The sequence below is a fragment of the Phyllobates terribilis genome, unplaced genomic scaffold, assembly GCF_046119375.1.
Source record: "Phyllobates terribilis strain yellow unplaced genomic scaffold, ASM4611937v1 Scaffold_7__3_contigs__length_470593459, whole genome shotgun sequence".
Classification (NCBI taxonomy): domain Eukaryota; kingdom Metazoa; phylum Chordata; class Amphibia; order Anura; family Dendrobatidae; genus Phyllobates; species Phyllobates terribilis.
Window position 1 is genome coordinate 141,443,859 of NW_027362767.1, and position 23,729 is coordinate 141,467,587.

At 43.0% G+C, this 23,729-nt stretch overlaps 1 protein-coding gene across 2 annotated transcripts in view; it reads left to right on the forward strand.

Moving 5' to 3' along the window:
* The window catches only part of LOC141153989 (NACHT, LRR and PYD domains-containing protein 3-like), a 102,632-nt gene that overhangs the window by 57,554 nt on the left and 21,349 nt on the right, over nucleotides 1-23,729 (forward strand). For both annotated transcript variants that reach the window (XM_073639340.1, XM_073639342.1), the window contains exon 8: nucleotides 7,279-7,449. In XM_073639340.1, coding sequence (XP_073495441.1) covers nucleotides 7,279-7,449 — 171 coding nt within the window. The remainder of the gene's footprint in view (nucleotides 1-7,278; nucleotides 7,450-23,729) is intronic.

Below are 23,729 nucleotides of genomic sequence, written 5' to 3' on the forward strand. Positions count from 1 at the left end.
AAGGGGGCTCCAGGGGTCTCTCTAGTAGTACTCAGTTCATTTTGAAGATCTCGAATCTCTTGACGTATCTCTTGTGCCCAATCGGGCAACTGACTGAAAGCAGCGTGCTGAGAATTGGGTGGAAGAGGGGTTATTGCCTCATGACTTCTGACATTGGCCTTAAGAACAGGAAATTCTTCCTCCAAGACTCTAGCTTCCGCCTCAATCTCTAAGAAACCTAGGCCGGGCCTCAGGCGTAGCTGCTCCTTTAAGATCTGTCTCAGGGAGGGGTCTTTTAAGCCAGCAATCAATTGGTCACACAATATTTCATCTAATGATCCCAGTCCTCGATTCCCATATCGAGCCCTCTTAATGATATGGGCTATCACTTCCTGTAATGCATTAATATATTGATTAATAGTCTCATTTTCCTTTTGAACTCTTTGAAATAACAGCAACCGTAAATGCCCCAGATCCATAGTATCACCATGCATGTCTTCCAGAATTTTGACCACTTTGTCTACAGGGTCAGGGTCCCCAGGTGGGCGGTACATTACAGTCTGTCGGGCTTCCCCATCAAGGGTTAAAAGGGCCAACTAAGCCTGGGCTAGGGGATTAAGGGGATACATGCCTAGCATACTTTTCAGTCTCTCTACCCAGTCCCACAGTGACGTACCTGTCGCAGAGTGCATCTTCTTACAGTCACCACTGTACTTACGAAAGCTTCAATCAGCAAGATATCTTGAGTAAACAGTATTTACTTCATACTGGATAAACATGAGATACAATTCAGTGTCACACAGTCCATGTGCTGCTGACATAACACGTTCAGGAGAAGAAAGAAAAACACAGGAAGTAAAAACAACCAACAATTGAGAGCTCCCCCCCCCACATTACAGCAAGCATATAACTTTACACACTATCGCCATCTGCTGTCTGGTTAGTATAAAGTCCTCCTTTCACTTATAATAAGTCCTGATCTGTTGCATATGCCAACACCCTTTCTCAACAGTAAGGACTTATTCAATCAAACCCAACTTTTTTATTAGTCTTTGGTGTTTATCAGCATTCAACGCCTTCGTGAAGATGTCTGCTGTCATTTCTTCAGTAGGACAATACTCTAACTTCAAGACTCCTTGTTCCTGATGATCTCTGAAGAAATGATATTTCACATCAATATGCTTGGTTCTTGGATTGACTCTTTCCATCTGAGCAAGAACAAGACATCCTTGATTGTCCTCTTTCAGTTTTGTTGGTTCCAACTGTGGCTGTCCTAATTCTGTCAACAATTGTCTTAACCACAGTACTTCTTGACTCGCAAGTGCTGCGGCAACATATTCTGCTTCTTTTGAAGACAGTGTCACATTTGACTGTTTCTTACTTGTCCAACTTATTGGTCCACCTGAGAGAAAAAAAATATGTCCACTGGTAGATCTTCTGTCAGTTGGATCTCCAGCCCAATCTGCATCAACATATCCTGTTAAAATGCAATTATCACTTGTGGGTAATTTCAGCTTAACATTGCTAGTTCCTTTCAAATAACGCATTACTCTCTTCACGGCATTCCAATCAGCTTTATTTGGTTTTGATACCTTTCTACTCAGGATTCCTACTGCTGCTGCGATGTCTGGTCTTGTAACGGTCGCTAGATACAGTAGTTTTCCTATTGCAGTTCTGTATTCTTCATTATTTGGTAGCATATTTTTTCACTGTTCATCTCTTTGAGATAATTAGTTTCCATTGGAGACTTTACTGTTTTTGCATCCTTTAATCCAAATTTTTCTGTTATGTCTTGAATCATGTGATTTTGATTCAGTAGGAAACTTCCATCTTCTTCTCTTTCTACCTGTATTCCTAGGTACTGTTTTACATTTCCCAAGTCTTTGATTTCGAAATGTTGCTTCAGGATTTTTAGAATGTTTTCTTTATCCCTTTCTTGTTTAAAACAAATCAAAATGTCGTCTACATATATGAGTACATAAATCCATCTATTAATCAGCCATTTTGTGTATAAGCATGGATCAGCTTTGCTTCTTTGAAATTTTTCATTTGTAAGTACTTCCATGATTTTGTCATTCCACGCTTTAGCTACTTGCTTTAAACCATATATGCTTTTCTGTAGTTTGCAAACTTTGTTTGGATTTCTTTCATCTTTGAATCCTGGAGGTTGTTCCATGTAAATGTCTTCTGTTAAATCTCCATTCAAAAAAGCTGTCTTTACATCCAGATGTCTCAGTTCCATCTGTTTCATTGCAACAACTGTAAGTAAAGTTCTTATTGTAGTGTGTTTGACAACTGGAGCAAATGTCTCATCATAGTCTTCTCCATATTTTTGAGAATACCCTTTAGCTACGAGTCTTGCTCGGTATCTTTCAGTTGTGCCATCTGTTTGGTATTTTACTTTAAAAATCCATTTACATCCTATGGCTTTTCTTCCTTCTGGTAAATCTGTTAGTGTCCATGTATTTGAATCATGCATGGATTTAATTTCTGTTTCTGTTGCTTCTATCCATTTATTAGCTTCTTCTTCAGGAAGTTTAGATATGTCTTCCCAAGAGGTAGGCTCATAGATTTTTCTTATGCTTGTCTTGTATGAGAGACGTTTTGGTGGTTTTCATTTGTTCTCTCTCATTGAAAGTCTTGGTTCTGTGTCTGTTTGTAGTTGTGATTCTTCACTTTCAGTATTTTGTTCTTCATTAGTTTCTACTTCTTTCTCATCAGATATTTCTTCAGCTATGTCACTATTGGTTTTCTCATTTTTTGTTTCAACTGAAATCATAATGTCTTCATTTAAATCTTCAATGAATGTCACACTGTTATTCACCGTAACTCTGTCTGTTTTGGGATTTAGGATTCTATATCCTTTGCAATTTTCACTATATCCAACGAATATTCCTTCCATGGATCTGTTTTGAAGTTTGGAACGTTTTTCTGTTGGAATGAGTATAAAAACTTTACATCCAAAAACTTTTAAATGATTTACACTTGGTTTCATACCTTGCCACAGTTCATGTGGATTTTTCGTCAGTTTTCTGGAAAAAAGTCGGTTCTGTAAATATGTAGCTGTCATTGCTGCCTCACCCCAATATTTCTCTGGTCGTTTGGAATCCGTCAGCATACATCTTATCATTTCTGTTACAGTTCTGTTTTTCCTTTCTGCTACTCCATTTTGTTCAGGTGTGAATGAAACAGTTTTCTGATGTTCTATTCCATTTTGTCTTAAGTATTCTTCTATTCTGTGACCTGTAAATTCACCTCCATTATCACTTCTGATGACAATTGGCTTCCTTTGAAATTTGTTACTTGATCTTGTTACATAGTCTACAAGTTTATCAAAAACTTCACTTTTGTTTTTAATTAAGTATGTGACTGTGTATCTTGAGTAGTCGTCTATAAAAGTCAACATGTATCTATTGCCTCCTGATGTAGTCACTTTCATCGGTCCACATACGTCAGTATGCACCAAATCAAGTGGTCTTTCGCTTTTCATCTCACTTTCTTTTGGAATAGATATCCTTGTGGCTTTGGATTTTATACAACATTCACATCTTACGGTAATTGAGCAATCTGATATCTTTAAATCTTTTGTCAATTCTTTTCCCTGTAGTTCCCTTGTACTGTCAGGATGTCTATGTCCTAGATGTCTATGCCACATGTGAATACAGTTTTTGTGATCATGTGTACATACCTTCATCTGTTCCTTTGGTGTGTCAAAATGATATAATTGTTCATCTGCCTTGACTTTGGTTATTACCTTGTTTCCTGCAATAATTGCACACTCATTGTCTTTGAATTTTACTATAAGTCCTTTTACTGTTAAACGTTTCACAGATAATAATCCGCCTTCCAATTTTGGAACATATAACACATCCTGTACAAGTATCTTTGAATCTTGTCCGAACTTGTTTGAACAATTTAGCATACCTTGTCCGATACCTTCTGCGGTTATTTTGCTTCCATCTGCAAGATAAATGGCTTCTTTCTTATCTAAATCAAGATCAGTAAAGAAATTCTTGTCACTTGTCATATGACTCGTTGCTCCTGAATCAATAAACCAACCAAGTGATGATTTCTTGTCTGTTACTTTAAATGTGCCATTCCAATTATTCTCACATGAATCGGAAATTGTGTTTTTTACTTTCTGTTATGCTTTTTATGTTGTAATTTTTGTTGTTCTGCTTTCCATATGGTACAGTCTTTCTTTAAATGACCTTTTTTCTTACATCTGGAGCATTCTCTTGTCTCTTTATTATAGGGTTTTTAAAATTCTGTAGCTTTAAGAGCGTTTTCACCGTCCTTTTCAGTAGAAGAATCATTTCTTTGTTCTTTTCTTCTCTGATATTCATCTATTAGTCTTGTTTTCACAAAATCTATTATAATGTCAGTTTCTGGTCTCGTCTCAAGGGCATTTATCAAGGCTGTATACGAATCTGGTAAACTGCACAATAATATAGCTGCTACATGACTATCTTTAATGTCTTCACCAATAGATCTTAGCTGTGATATCGCTTCCATCATTGAGAATATGTGCTTCTGCATGTCGTCATTTGCACTCAATCTCATACTGTAAAGCTTTCTTAATAAAAATAACTTGTGATTCAAGCTAGGTCTTTCATACAGTTTTCTTAATTCTTTCCACATTCCTTTAGTCGTTTCTTTATTTCTTATATGTATTAATTGAGCATCATCCACTAATAAGCTAATGGTGGCTCTCGCTTGTCTATTCTTCTTATCCCATGTCTGATTATCTTGATCTGGTCTTTCTGTAGCAATTACTTCCCATAAATCATCCTTAGATAACAACATCTCTACTTTGAATTTCCATAACTGATAATTTTCACTATTCAGTTTAGCTACTGTGAATTTCAGTTCTGTGTTACTCATCATCTTTATATAGTCTTACTTGTTTAGAGAGTTGTACTGAAGATATTCTCCTGTTTTTTCTTGCTGATAGTTCCTGTATGTCCTACCTGTGTTGAATTCTCTGTAATTATATCCAGCTCATGGGATCATGAATTTCTCTGTCACTCTGTATCTGGATTTATTTCCTTCTGATTACAGAGCTTATCTGTGTGCTCCATTATCTGGGGTTATAAACCAGGATCCTCTTGTAGTGCAGGCCTGTAGTGTCTGGGCTTTAGTGTCTGTGTTCCGGCCTGGGCCCATAACCTGTCGCAGAGTGCACCTTCTTACAGTCACCACTGTACTTACGAGAGCTTCAATCAGCAAACAGTATTTACTTCATACTGGATAAACATGAGATACAATTCAGTGTCACACAGTCCGTGTGCTGCTGACATAACATGTTCAGGAAAAGAAAGAAAAACACAGGAAGTAAAACAACCAACAATTGAGAGCTTTCCCCCCCCACATTACAGCAAGCATATAACTTTACACACTATCGCCATCTGCTGTCTGGTTAGTATAAAGTCTTCCTTTCACTTATAATAAGTCCTGATCTGTTGCATATGCCAACAGTACCATCCCCCGTAAATTTGGGAAGGTGACTGAGCATAGTCCCCAAGGGTATATGTCCACTGACAGACCCGGTCACAGACTGATCCCCCATCTCTGCGTCTGAATGTTGCATCCTGCCGACTACGCCAAATGTAATGCAGGTGTCCGAATGCAACGCGCAGAGTCACAAAATGAGGGCAGTCAAATAGCTATAAATAACAATTTATATACTGTATGTACTTTATATATATTAAACAAGCTGACAGGGATTGCAACAGGAGTTAGTAATGAGAACAATATCACAATAGCAATAACAATAGCAATAACACACAATACATCACAATAGCAATAACAATAGCAATAACACACAATACATCACAATAGCAATAACAATAGCAATAACACACAATACATCACAATAGCAATAACAATAGCAATAAAATCCTTCTCTAAAACACTGTATCTAGCCCAAATATAGGATTAGCACTGAAGTCCATTGGTTCTGCAAATGGCCCTAGCGGGGGTCTCCGGTTATACCCGCTAGGCCTTTAAGTCTTTTTTTGACAAAGTCAATTAGATCCCGTTTGGCTTGTTCCACCTCACCCGTCCCCCTCCCAACCTGATACCCTAAGCCCGATTGTTCCCAGTACTGTGAGGGAGAGGTTTAAGTGACAGCCCTATTCAGTGATGACACTCGTCGGCTTTTGCTGACGTGATCTCTCCGGCACAACTCGTTTCTATCCTCTCTTTTTCCTGTCAATCGGGGCGGGTAGGAGGGTCTTGTACATTTCCTTAATGTCGTATCCATGTCCTGGTCCTCTTCCGTAGCTGTGACACCTGAGGGACTGCTGTGCTGAATCCCGCACTCGTTCACCGGCAGCCACCCGTCTTGCCTTACGGGTCTCTCACCCCGGTCTCTCTCGCTGGTTCCTTCAGCATGTCCGGCCTGCGTCACGTCTCTCCCTGTGTCTGGCGCCGAAATCACCTCAGGCACTGCGCGCTCGACCGTTAAATTTTGAAATCCTCTGCTGGAGGTCACCTGACCGGGTCCAGTGTCCAAACTTGAAATGCTCACCAGATGGCGCTCTTTCTCCTTATTACATACATCTCGCATTGATTCTCTGAAAGACTTTTCTCCTTCTATTACACACTCATGCATACCATTTGCTTCTTCCAAAAAGTTTTATGATTTGACTTCTTCTGGTAAACCCTCACTACCACCTGGATCTAATCTCAACTATCTATGATTCAGTTCCAGGCAACAAACTTCTTTAACAACTTTGAATTAGGCACGACTTTTTTTCTAATGATTTTCTATATCAGGCTAGTATTGATGTATAGTAAGGTTGAATACAGATAATTGTATACCACCAGTACACTATATTGGCCTCTGATATCAAGTAACCACAATTTGCATGTGTGTTGATTCAACTAGTCTGCATCAAGCTTATTGGTGTTTCCATTTTGTTATCTTGCTTCACCGGCTATACCACCGCTATTTCTCGTGACAGCAAATATATGTGACTTACAACTTCCCTCCTTGGCCTAATGGGAGTTGCTCACATATTTTATGCTTTTTTATAGCAGTTCAATTACAGTGTTTGGTATATATGGCTTGGATATAACACAGAGGTATATAGTTTATTACTGAATGGTTTTCATTATTTTAATATACTACTGACAGGTATATACTATATTATCTACTGTTTTGTGCTGAGATATTCCCTTCTCCTTTCTCCTTCCTTCCCGCCATATATTTTCGTACTCCGTGCAGAGGCGCAGTTGTTCATTTGTTTATTTTGACATACTGTATAACATGCAACTTCTTTATTCTTTTCACAGTTTAAGGAATAATTCCTTCACATCGGAATCATGTTCTTTCTTGGCTTTATCTTTACTTGAGAACCAGAGCGTAACAGACCTAGATCTGTCCAGGAACAATCTGGCAGGTCCATATTTCTCCGATATGATAAGAAATCTATGTAAACCATTCTGCACCATATCACATTTGTCGTGAGTAATCTTTCTAAGTTTTATATGTTCTATCAAGTTATTCTATTGAGATGCTTCTAAGGGGTTGTTCACATTTTGATGTCGGTATTGGCACTTTTGAAATCCACAAATCAGGTATTGAAAAGTACCCCATGGCGGTACCATAGGCTTTAGGCATCAAGCATAACACAACTATGCTTTTTTATGACCACCTTTACTAGGGAAAAATTTCAGCACAAAAAAGCACAGCTTACCAGGAATTTCTACATTTTCCTTAAAAATGTACTTCTGAATTAAAAGCAGCCAAAAGTAAGCATAGTTCAACTTCTAGATAGTTTTTGGGAAAGGAAAGGTCATGTCAACCATTAGAATAGCATATACAATCATATATTCATAATTTTGATAGTCCAAGTGGTCTAAGATGATAAGGATTAGTGATCATAATTCTTTCCTTACCAAAATGCCCCCATCCCCAGTTGTTGGTGAGGTACAGTTAGGGAGGTAGGTTCCCTTGAAATTATCAGCTAAAGGTTTTATTAATATAATAAACTTATTCTGTACTTTCTTGCATCTTAAACATCTTAAACTGGGTTGAGGAGGTTAAAAAAAAAAAGAAAATTAAGAGATATTTTTAATTTAGTATGGACTTCCAGAATAGATGGTGAAAACCAGACATCATCTTGATCTGTCTGGCGTGGCCCAAGATTTATTTTATTTATTCTAGTAAACCCCCCGAGTGAAAAAAAAATGTTTGAGAAAATCCAGCGAGTGCTGTTTGAATGATGCCCTAAATTCTTGTTAAGAGATGTAAGGTGTACTCTATATGCAGATAGGTGCCATAGAGGCATTAAACGATGTGACTTGTGCAGGAGCTCAACAGAAGAGACTACGAAGCCAAATAGATATCCTTACTTACAAGGCACCAGATTCTCTTTAATAACAACATCCATGGTGTCCTAGGATTGGAGAAAGAAGTTACTGTAATACAATAAATTATAAATTCTATATCTAGAAGCAGCATAAGGGGTGCATGTGTGAGGGCTGCCTGCAAGTGTCTTCTTGCGCAAAGTGTCCATCGGCGCTAAGTGGGCAGTTACTGTACACCCACCTTCTTCTCTCTTCACACAGGTACAATCTCTGCTTGCTGCACAATATCTCTGCTTGCTGTAGTGTCATCTTCTGCTGTATCCCCTGAAACAATGTAATGGTACAATCTCTGCTTTATATATTTCTGATATATGTCATCTGTTTCATTCCATTCAATACTCACTGACAGGGTCGGACTGGGGTGGCTAGAGCCCACCAGGGGAACTGACTCTAGGGGCCCACACTACAGCCCACCATAAACGGTTTTATTACTTGTTATGTTTTTCTATAATGCACTATAGTTACATGATTGGCCGTGCTGTGGAGCACCAAGTGGCAGGACTTTGTTCGAACAGTCATTCCGTACTGCCAGAGTCCCTTTAATGGTAACTTGTCACCTTGAAAAACGCTATTTATCTGCAGATACAGGGGTAACCTGCAGGTAAATAGGGTCTAAAGCCTGGTTAGACGGCTTATTGGAAAAGCGTTGGCTACACAGAGAAAATTACATTTTATTCTCCCTGCTGCCACTCGCTTCCTGTTATTGGGTTGGTGCAAGAAGGGAGACATTACAGTCACTGCGAACTACAAAGTGAGGGTGCTGCAATAACATCCGGCACCTTGATTGTGACATCTTCTATGGAGGCCAACCTCAGGCTGAGCTTCACTGAATGACTAACATGGCAGAAGCACCTGGCAACCAGTACTGAGTGAGTGTGGTCAGATAAGGTGTTATCCCAGCATGCTCGGGTGTTATCCGAGTATCTTGTAGTGCTCTGCTAGTATGCTCGAGTCCCCGGGGTAGCATGTTTTGCGGCGGTAGACAGAAGCAACACATGCAGGGATTACCTAACAAACAGGCAATTCCTGCATGTGTTGCGTCTGTCTACTGCCGCAAAACATGCTACCCCGGGGACTCGAGCATACTAGCAGAGCACTACAAGATACTCGGATAACACCTGAGCATGCTGGGATCACACATTATCCGACCACACTCGCTCAGCACTAGTTGCCAGGTGCTGCTGCCATGTTAGTCATTCAATGAAGCTCAGCCTGAGGTTTGGCTCCATGGAAGTGTCACAATCAAGGTGCCGGACGTTATTGCAGCACTTTGTAGCTCGCGGTGACTGTAATGTCTCTTATCTGACCACGCTCACTCAGCACTACTGGTAACCCATCAGCAACCTGCATCACAGGGGGCTGAAGGGAGCAGGTGACTGCATACACCGGCCATTGTGCTATCTAAATGCTGCTGTCAGTGATTGACAAGGGCACTTAAATACTCAAAACAGCAGCAATCAAGGCGAGCTCTGATCACTGCTGTTACAGGCAGACGCTGGCTATGTAACACAGCCGACATCTGCCCGGTATGGAGCAGGCTCAGCTCCTGAACCCGCTCCATACAAGCACATCCCAATGGTGACAGTTATGACAAGGTTAGCAAATTTCACTTGTCTGTTCCTAAATGTGGAAAGACAAATGGAATTCCCTAACACATGTGAGCAAGTCCTAATAGATTTAGTAAAGGTGCCCCAAGCATATGAATGTTATTACACACCACAATGCACAGTTACATACACACATCTTACAAAAATACATATTATTCCAGATACGCACAAACACGCAGATGCGCACAAACACGCAGACGCGCGCAAACACGCAGACGAGCGCAAACACGCAGACGAGCGCAAACACGCAGACGCGCACAAACACGCAGACACGCACAAACACATCAGTACATGAATACATCATCTGAACACCCATCATTTGTAATGTCAGGTCAGCCCCATATATCTTTATATCGCATAAACCTACAACTCCCAGTATGTAATTAACAATAGAGATACTGGGAGTTGTTATCAGTCATCATCAGACTGCGGACCATACAGGAACCACAGTACTGATGAGACACAGGCAGGATCACAAATGAACATTTACATCCAGGTATCTTACCTGAGACGTCTTCTCTGATTAGAGTCGTTCTCTTTCTGTTCTTCCTCTTGTCCAGACCCCTTGAGGACTTTTCTCATCCACAGCTCGTCTCCGCAGACTTCCATCTTCTCCGGTCTTCTGCAGCACATCCCCACATGATGCCCTTAAAGATACAGTGTCATTATAATGCTCCTGAATAACAATATCTACACTGAGCCCCTGAATAAACCTAACTCTTACAATGCTCCCTGCACAAAACATGACATACACTCTACCCATCCTATGGTACCTGCTCTCCACACTGTCCTCTCCTTACCATACTGGGCCCCCTCTTCACATTATCCTCTCACACTGTGTTCCCCTTATAGGGCCCAGTCTCTATACTGTGCCCCTTCATCACACTCCCCCTCCTCAGCATACTGTTCCCCCCTTTCTGTGCCCTCACACTGTTTCCCCTATACTGCCGCATCTCTATACCTTCCCCCTTACTACCTAGTCTCTGTGCTGTGTCACCTCACACTTTTTCCCCTCCATACTGTCTCCTCACACTATTCCCTCACTCTCCATACTGTTTCCTTATACATCCCCCTTCCCCATTCTGTTCCTGCACCCATTCCCACCCCTCCCCTAGTTCACCATACTGTTTCTTCACACATCTCCCCATTCTGTCTCCTAAAATTTCTCTCCCCAAATATAATAAATCTTCGGAAGACCACACAGACATGCAGAAGCGCGCTTACACACACGAAAACAAGCGCGCACAGACACATACTAAGGGCTCTTTCACACGTCAGTAAATGCGGTGACAGTTTCCACACGTACCAGAGACACTGACACACGTAGACCCATTCAAAGGAATGTGCACACGTCAGTGTGTGTCCACTTTCCACAGACCATGTGGTGTCCGTGGGCAAAACACGCTGACATGTCTGTTTTTTACCTGCTGCATGGGCCGCAAAATGTCCCGCACACTAATGACAGTTAGTGCTCTTCCCAAGCACCGGGTGCTGAGCGCTGCCCTCATCATAGATCCCTGCCGGCGCTGCGATCAGCAGCAGCAAGGTCAATGATGAGAGTAGTAGTCTACTCCCACAGTGTCCAACTGTAAAAATAGGAATAAAATAAAAAAAATCCTTATACTCACCTCTCCTAAGTGTCACCCGCTGTAATTCGTGTGAGCGCTCACGCCGAGGAGAATGACTCCTGCAGCGAGTGGACACCGGAGCTGCGCTCAACAAGTGGTGGCCTGTCAATCACTGAGCGCAGCTCCGAGGCCCGCTCGCTGCAGAAGTCATTCTCCTCGGCGTGAGCGCTCGCACGAATTACAGCGGGTGACACTTAGGAGAGGTGAGTATAAGGATTTTTTTATTTTATTCCTATTTTTACAGTTGGACACGGCGGGAGTAGACTACTACTCTCATCATTGACCCTGCTGCTGCTGATCACAGCGCCTGCAGGGATCTATGATGAGGGCAGCGCTCAGCACTCGGCTATTGGGAACAGCACTAACTGTACACTGATTCCCAAGCGCCGGTACGTGTCACACGGATGACACACAGGTGGACACGGATATCTCCAGTCCCGTAAATATCAGGACATGTGAAAGAGCCCTAATATACACACGCAGATACACATACAGAAATGGGGACACGTACACATACAGGCAAGCACACCCAGAAATGCACACGCAGTCATGCACAGACACACTCAGACAATCACACACAAAAATGCAGACACACAGGGAAGCACACACAAACGTGTGAAGACACATATACACATAGACATGCAGGCACTCAAATACATACATATGCAGGCATATACACACACACACACACATGCAGGCATATACACACACACACACATGCAGGCATATACACACACATATACACGCACACATGCAGGCATATACACACACACATGCAGGTATATACACACACAAACGCAGGCATATACACACACACACATGCAGGCATATACACACACACACACATGCAGGCATATACACACACATATACACACACATGCAGGCATATACACACACATGCAGGCATATACACACACACACACACATGCAGGCATATACACACACACACATGCAGGCATATACACACACATATACACACACACATGCAGGCATATACACACACATGCAGGCATATACACACACACACATGCAGGCATATATACACACACACACATGCAGGCATACACACACACACACACACATGCAGGCATATACACACACACACACATGCAGGCATATACACACACACTACACACATGCAGGCATATACACACACACATGCAGGCATATACACACACACACATGCAGGTATATATACACACACATGCAGGCATATACACACACACAGGCATGTACACACACAGGCATATACACACACACTACACACATGCAGGCATATACACACACACACATGCAGGCATATACACACACACACACACATGCAGGCATATACACACACACACTACACACATGCAGGCATATACACACACACTACACACATGCAGGCATATACACACACACATGCAGGCATATACACACACACATGCAGGCATATACACACACACACACATGCAGGCATATACACACACACACTACACACATGCAGGCATATACACACACACTACACACATGCAGGCATATACACACACACATGCAGGCATATACACACACATGCAGGCATATACACACACACATATGCAGGCATATACACACACACATATACACACACACTACACACATGCAAGCATATACACACACACACATGCAGGCATATACACACACACACACATGCAGGTATATACACACACACGCAGGCATATACACACACACGCATATACACACACACTACACACATGCAGGCATATACACACACACGCATGCAGGCATATATACACACACATGCAGGCATATACACACACACGCAGGCATATACACACACACTACACACATGCAGGCATATACACACACACATGCAGGCATATACACACACACACATGTAGGCATATACACACACACTACACACATGCAGGCATATACACACACACATGCAGGCATATACACACACACACATGCAGGTATATATACACACACATGCAGGCATATACACACACACAGGCATATACACACACAGGCATATACACACACACTACACACATGCAGGCATATACACACACACACAAATGCAGGCATATACACACACACACACATGCAGGCATATACACACACACACTACACACATGCAGGCATATACACACACACTACACACATGCAGGCATATACACACACACATACAGGCATATACACACACACATGCAGGCATATACACACACACACACATGCAGGCATATACACACACACACACACACATGCAGGCATATACACACACACACTACACACATGCAGGCATATACACACACACTACACACATGCAGGCATATACACACACACATGCAGGCATATACACACACACATGCAGGCATATACACACACACACACACATGCAGGCATATACACACACACACTACACACATGCAGGCATATACACACACACTACACACATGCAGGCATATACACACACACATGCAGGCATATACACACACATGCAGGCATATACACACACATATGCAGGCATATACACACACACATATACACACACACACTACACACATGCAAGCATATACACACACACACATGCAGGCATATACACACACACACACACATGCAGGTATATACACACACACGCAGGCATATACACACACACGCATATACACACACACTACACACATGCAGGCATATACACACACGCATGCAGGCATATATACACACACATGCAGGCATATACACACACACGCAGGCATATACACACACACTACACACATGCAGGCATATACACACACACATGCAGGCATATACACACACACACATGTAGGCATATACACACACACTACACACATGCAGGCATATACACACACACATGCAGGCATATACACAAACACACATGCAGGCATATACACACACACAGGCATATACACACACATATGCAGGCATATACACACACACATATACACACACACTACACACATGCAGGCATATACACACACACACACACATGCAGGTATATACACACACACGCAGGCATATACACACACACACATGCAGGCATATACACACACACAGGCATATACACACACACTACACACATGCAGGCATATACACACACACATGCAGGCATATACACACACACACATGCAGGCATATACACACACACATGCAGGCATATACACACACACATGCAGGCATATACACACATACACACACACATGCAGGCATACACACACACACACACATGCAGGCATACACACACACACACACATGCAGGCATATACACACACATATACACACACACATGCAGGCATATACACACACACACATGCAGGCATATACACACACACATGCAGGCATATACACACACACATGCAGGCAAATACACACACACACACACATGCAGGCATACACACACACACACACACATGCAGGCATATACACACACACAGGCATATACACACACACTACACACATGCAGGCATATACACACACACATGCAGGCATATACACACACACATGCAGGTATATATACACACACATGCAGGCATATACACACACACAGGCATATACACACACACTACACACATGCAGGCATATACACACACACATGCAGGCATATACACACACACACACAGGCATATACACACACACACACACATGCAGGCATATACACACACACTACACACATGCAGGCATATACACACACACATGCAGGCATATACACACACACACATGCAGGCATATACACACACACGCAGGCATATACACACACACATATACACACACACTGTACACACATGCAGGCATATACACACACACACATGCAGGTATATACACACACACTACACACACACATGCAGGCATATACACACACACACACATGCAGGTATATACACACACACGCAGGCATATACACACACACTGTACACACATGCAGGCATATACACACACACACATGCAGGTATATATACACACACACATGCAGGCATATACACACACACACAGGCATATACACACACACATACACACATCCAGGCATATACACACACACATGCAGGCATATACACACACACACACACAGGCATATACACACACACACTGTACACACACGCAGGCATATACACACACACTGCACACACATGCAGGCATATACACACACACTACACACATGCAGGCATATACACACACACACGCAGGCATATACACACACACTGCACACACATGCAGGCATATACACACACACACATGCAGGCATATACACACACACACACACACACATGCAGGCATATACACACACACACACACATGCAGGCATATACACACACATATACACACACACATGCAGGCATATACACACACACATGCAGGCATATACACACACACACATGCAGGTATATATACACACACATGCAGGCATATACACACACACGCAGGCATATACACACACACATGCAGGCATATACACACACACAGGCATATACACACACACTACACACACACAGGCATATACACACACACACATGCAGGCATATACACACACACTACACACATGCAGGCATATACACACACACATGCAGGCATATACACACACACACACATGCAGGCATATACACACACGCAGGCATATACACACACACATATGCAGGCATATACACACACACTACACACACACATGGAGGCATATACACACACACACACACACACACATGCAGGTATATACACACACACGCAGGCATATACACACACACTGTACACACATGCAGGCATATACACATGCAGGCATATACACATACAAACATCCAGGCATATACACACACACATGCAGGCAAATACACACACACACGCAGGCATATACACACACACTGTACACACACGCAGGCATATACACACACTGCACACACATGCAGGCATATACACACACACACACAGGCATATACACACACACTGCACACACATGCAGGCATATACACACACACTGCACACACATGCAGGCATATACACATGCAGGCATATACACACACACACACACACATGCAGGCATATACACACACATGCAGGCATATACACTCACATATACACACACACATGCAGGCATATACACACACACATGCAGGCATATACACACACACACAAACACACACACATGCAGGCATATACACACACACGCATATACACACACACTACACACATGCAGGCATATACACACACACACATGCAGGTATATATACACACACACGCAGGCATATACACACACACACATGCAGGCAAATACACACACACAGGCAGGCATATACACACACATGCAGGCATATACACACACACACACATGCAGGTATATATACACACACACACATGCAGGTATATATACACACACATGCAGGCATATACACACACACGCAGGCATATACACACACACACTACACACATGCAGGCATATACACACACACACATGCAGGCATATACACACATACACACACACGCGCAGGCATATACACATACACTGTACACACACGCGCAGGCATATACACATGCAGGCATATACACACACATGCAGGCATATACACACACATGCAGGTATATATACACACACATGCAGGCATATACACACACACTACACACATGCAGGCATATACACACACACATGCAGGCATATACACACACACACATGCAGGCATATACACACACACATGCAGGCATATACACACACACACACATGCAGGCATATACACACACATGCAGGCATATACACACACACATGCAGGCATATACACACACACACACACATGCAGGCATATACACACACACACACACACATGCAGGCATATACACACACATGCAGGCATATACACTCACATATACACACACACATGCAGGCATATACACACACACATGCAGGCATATACACACACACATGCAGGCATACACACACACACACAAACACACACACATGCAGGCATATACACACACACGCATATACACACACACTACACACATGCAGGCATATACACACACACACATGCAGGTATATATACACACACACGCAGGCATATACACACACACACATGCAGGCATATACACACACACAGGCAGGCATATACACACACATGCAGGCATATACACACACACACACATGCAGGTATATATACACACACACACATGCAGGTATATATACACACACATGCAGGCATATACACACACACGCAGGCATATACACACACACACTACACACATGCAGGCATATACACACACACACATGCAGGCATATACACACATACACACACACGCGCAGGCATATACACATACACTGTACACACACGCGCAGGCATATACACATGCAGGCATATACACACACATGCAGGCATATACACACACATGCAGGTATATATACACACACATGCAGGCATATACACACACATGCAGGCATATACACACACACATGCAGGCATATACACACACACACATGCAGGCATATACACACACACATGCAGGCATATACACACACACACATGCAGGTATATATACACACACACATGCAGGTATATACACACACACGCAGGCATATACACACACACTGTACACACATGCAGGCATACACACACACACATGTAGGCATATACACACACACTACACACATGCAGGCATATACACACACACATGCAGGCATATACACACACACACATGCAGGCATATACACACACGCAGGCATATATACACACACATATGCAGGCATATACACACACACATATACACACACACTACACACATGCAAGCATATACACACACACATGCAGGCATATACACACACACACACACATGCAGGTATATACACACACACGCAGGCATATACACACACACACATGCAGGCATATACACACACACAGGCATATACACACACACTACACACATGCAGGCATATACACACACATGCAGGCATATACACACACACATGCAGGCATATACACACACATGCAGGCATATACACACATACACACACACATGCAGGCATACACACACACACACACACATGCAGGCATACACACACACACACACACATGCAGGCATACACACACACATATACACACACACATGCAGGCATATACACACACACACATGCAGGCATATACACACACACACATGCAGGCATATACACACACACATGCAGGCATATACACACACACAGGCATATACACACACATATGCAGGCATATACACACACACATATACACACACACTACACACATGCAGGCATATACACACACACACACACATGCAGGTATATACACACACACGCAGGCATATACACACACACACATGCAGGCATATACACACACACAGGCATATACACACACACTACACACATGCAGGCATATACACACACACATGCAGGCATATACACACACACACATGCAGGCATATACACACACACATGCAGGCATATACACACACACATGCAGGCATATACACACATACACACACACATGCAGGCATACACACACACACACACATGCAGGCATACACACACACACACACATGCAGGCATATACACACACATATACACACACACATGCAGGCATATACACACACACACATGCAGGCATATACACACACACATGCAGGCATATACACACACACATGCAGGCAAATACACACACACACACACATGCAGGCATACACACACACACACACACATGCAGGCATATACACACACACAGGCATATACACACACACTACACACATGCAGGCATATACACACACACATGCAGGCATATACACACACACATGCAGGTATATATACACACACATGCAGGCATATACACACACACAGGCATATACACACACACTACACACATGCAGGCATATACACACACACATGCAGGCATATACACACACACACACAGGCATATACACACACACACACATGCAGGCATATACACACACACTACACACATGCAGGCATATACACACACATGCAGGCATATACACACACACACATGCAGGCATATACACACACACGCAGGCATATACACACACACATATACACACACACTGTACACACATGCAGGCATATACACACACACACATGCAGGTATATACACACACACTACACACACACATGCAGGCATATACACACACACACACATGCAGGTATATACACACACACGCAGGCATATACACACACACTGTACACACATGCAGGCATATACACACACACACATGCAGGTATATATACACACACACATGCAGGCATATACACACACACACAGGCATATACACACACACATACACACATCCAGGCATATACACACACACATGCAGGCATATACACACACACACACACAGGCATATACACACACACACTGTACACACACGCAGGCATATACACACACACTGCACACACATGCAGGCATATACACACACACTACACACATGCAGGCATATACACACACACACGCAGGCATATACACACACACTGCACACACATGCAGGCATATACACACACACACATGCAGGCATATACACACACACACACACACACATGCAGGCATATACACACACACACACACATGCAGGCATATACACACACATATACACACACACATGCAGGCATATACACACACACATGCAGGCATATACACACACACACATGCAGGTATATATACACACACATGCAGGCATATACACACACACGCAGGCATATACACACACACATGCAGGCATATACACACACACAGGCATATACACACACACTACACACACACAGGCATATACACACACACACATGCAGGCATATACACACACACTACACACATGCAGGCATATACACACACACATGCAGGCATATACACACACACACACATGCAGGCATATACACACACGCAGGCATATACACACACACATATGCAGGCATATACACACACACTACACACACACATGGAGGCATATACACACACACACACACACACACATGCAGGTATATACACACACACGCAGGCATATACACACACACTGTACACACATGCAGGCATATACACATGCAGGCATATACACATACAAACATCCAGGCATATACACACACACATGCAGGCAAATACACACACACACGCAGGCATATACACACACACTGTACACACACGCAGGCATATACACACACTGCACACACATGCAGGCATATACACACACACACACAGGCATATACACACACACTGCACACACATGCAGGCATATACACACACACTGCACACACATGCAGGCATATACACATGCAGGCATATACACACACACACACACACATGCAGGCATATACACACACATGCAGGCATATACACTCACATATACACACACACATGCAGGCATATACACACACACATGCAGGCATATACACACACACACAAACACACACACATGCAGGCATATACACACACACGCATATACACACACACTACACACATGCAGGCATATACACACACACACATGCAGGTATATATACACACACACGCAGGCATATACACACACACACATGCAGGCAAATACACACACACAGGCAGGCATATACACACACATGCAGGCATATACACACACACACACATGCAGGTATATATACACACACACACATGCAGGTATATATACACACACATGCAGGCATATACACACACACGCAGGCATATACACACACACACTACACACATGCAGGCATATACACACACACACATGCAGGCATATACACACATACACACACACGCGCAGGCATATACACATACACTGTACACACACGCGCAGGCATATACACATGCAGGCATATACACACACATGCAGGCATATACACACACATGCAGGTATATATACACACACATGCAGGCATATACACACACACTACACACATGCAGGCATATACACACACACATGCAGGCATATACACACACACACATGCAGGCATATACACACACACATGCAGGCATATACACACACACACACATGCAGGCATATACACACACATGCAGGCATATACACACACACATGCAGGCATATACACACACACACACACATGCAGGCATATACACACACACACACACACATGCAGGCATATACACACACATGCAGGCATATACACTCACATATACACACACACATGCAGGCATATACACACACACATGCAGGCATATACACACACACATGCAGGCATACACACACACACACAAACACACACACATGCAGGCATATACACACACACGCATATACACACACACTACACACATGCAGGCATATACACACACACACATGCAGGTATATATACACACACACGCAGGCATATACACACACACACATGCAGGCATATACACACACACAGGCAGGCATATACACACACATGCAGGCATATACACACACACACACATGCAGGTATATATACACACACACACATGCAGGTATATATACACACACATGCAGGCATATACACACACACGCAGGCATATACACACACACACTACACACATGCAGGCATATACACACACACACATGCAGGCATATACACACATACACACACACGCGCAGGCATATACACATACACTGTACACACACGCGCAGGCATATACACATGCAGGCATATACACACACATGCAGGCATATACACACACATGCAGGTATATATACACACACATGCAGGCATATACACACACATGCAGGCATATACACACACACATGCAGGCATATACACACACACACATGCAGGCATATACACACACACATGCAGGCATATACACACACACACATGCAGGTATATATACACACACACATGCAGGTATATACACACACACGCAGGCATATACACACACACTGTACACACATGCAGGCATACACACACACACATGTAGGCATATACACACACACTACACACATGCAGGCATATACACACACACATGCAGGCATATACACACACACACATGCAGGCATATACACACACGCAGGCATATATACACACACATATGCAGGCATATACACACACACATATACACACACACTACACACATGCAAGCATATACACACACACATGCAGGCATATACACACACACACACACATGCAGGTATATACACACACACGCAGGCATATACACACACACACATGCAGGCATATACACACACACTACACACATGCAGGCATATACACACACACGCAGGCATATACACACACACACATGCAGGCATATACACACACACTACACACATGCAGGTATATACACACACACGCAGGCATATACACACACACACATGCAGGCATATACACACACACTACACACATGCAGGCATATACACACACATGCAGGCATATACACACACACATGCAGGCATATACACACACATGCAGGCATATACACACATACACACACACATGCAGGCATACACACACACACACACACATGCAGGCATACACACACACACACACACATGCAGGCATACACACACACATATACACACACACATGCAGGCATATACACACACACACATGCAGGCATATACACACACACACATGCAGGCATATACACACACACATGCAGGCATATACACACACACACACATGCAGGCATATACACACACACAGGCATATACACACACACTACACACATGCAGGCATATACACACACACATGCAGGCATATACACACACATGCAGGTATATATACACACACATGCAGGCATATACACACACACGCAGGCATATACACACACACACACATGCAGGCATATACACACACACAGGCATATACACACACACTACACACATGCAGGCATATACACACACACTACACACATGCAGGCATATACACACACATATACACACACACATGCAGGCATATACACACACACATGCAGGCATATACACACACACATGCAGGCATACACACACACACACAAACACACACACATGCAGGCATATACACACACACGCATATACACACACACTACACACATGCAGGCATATACACACACACACATGCAGGTATATATACACACACACGCAGGCATATACACACACACACATGCAGGCATATACACACACACAGGCAGGCATATACACACACATGCAGGCATATACACACACACACACATGCAGGTATATATACACACACACACATGCAGGTATATATACACACACATGCAGG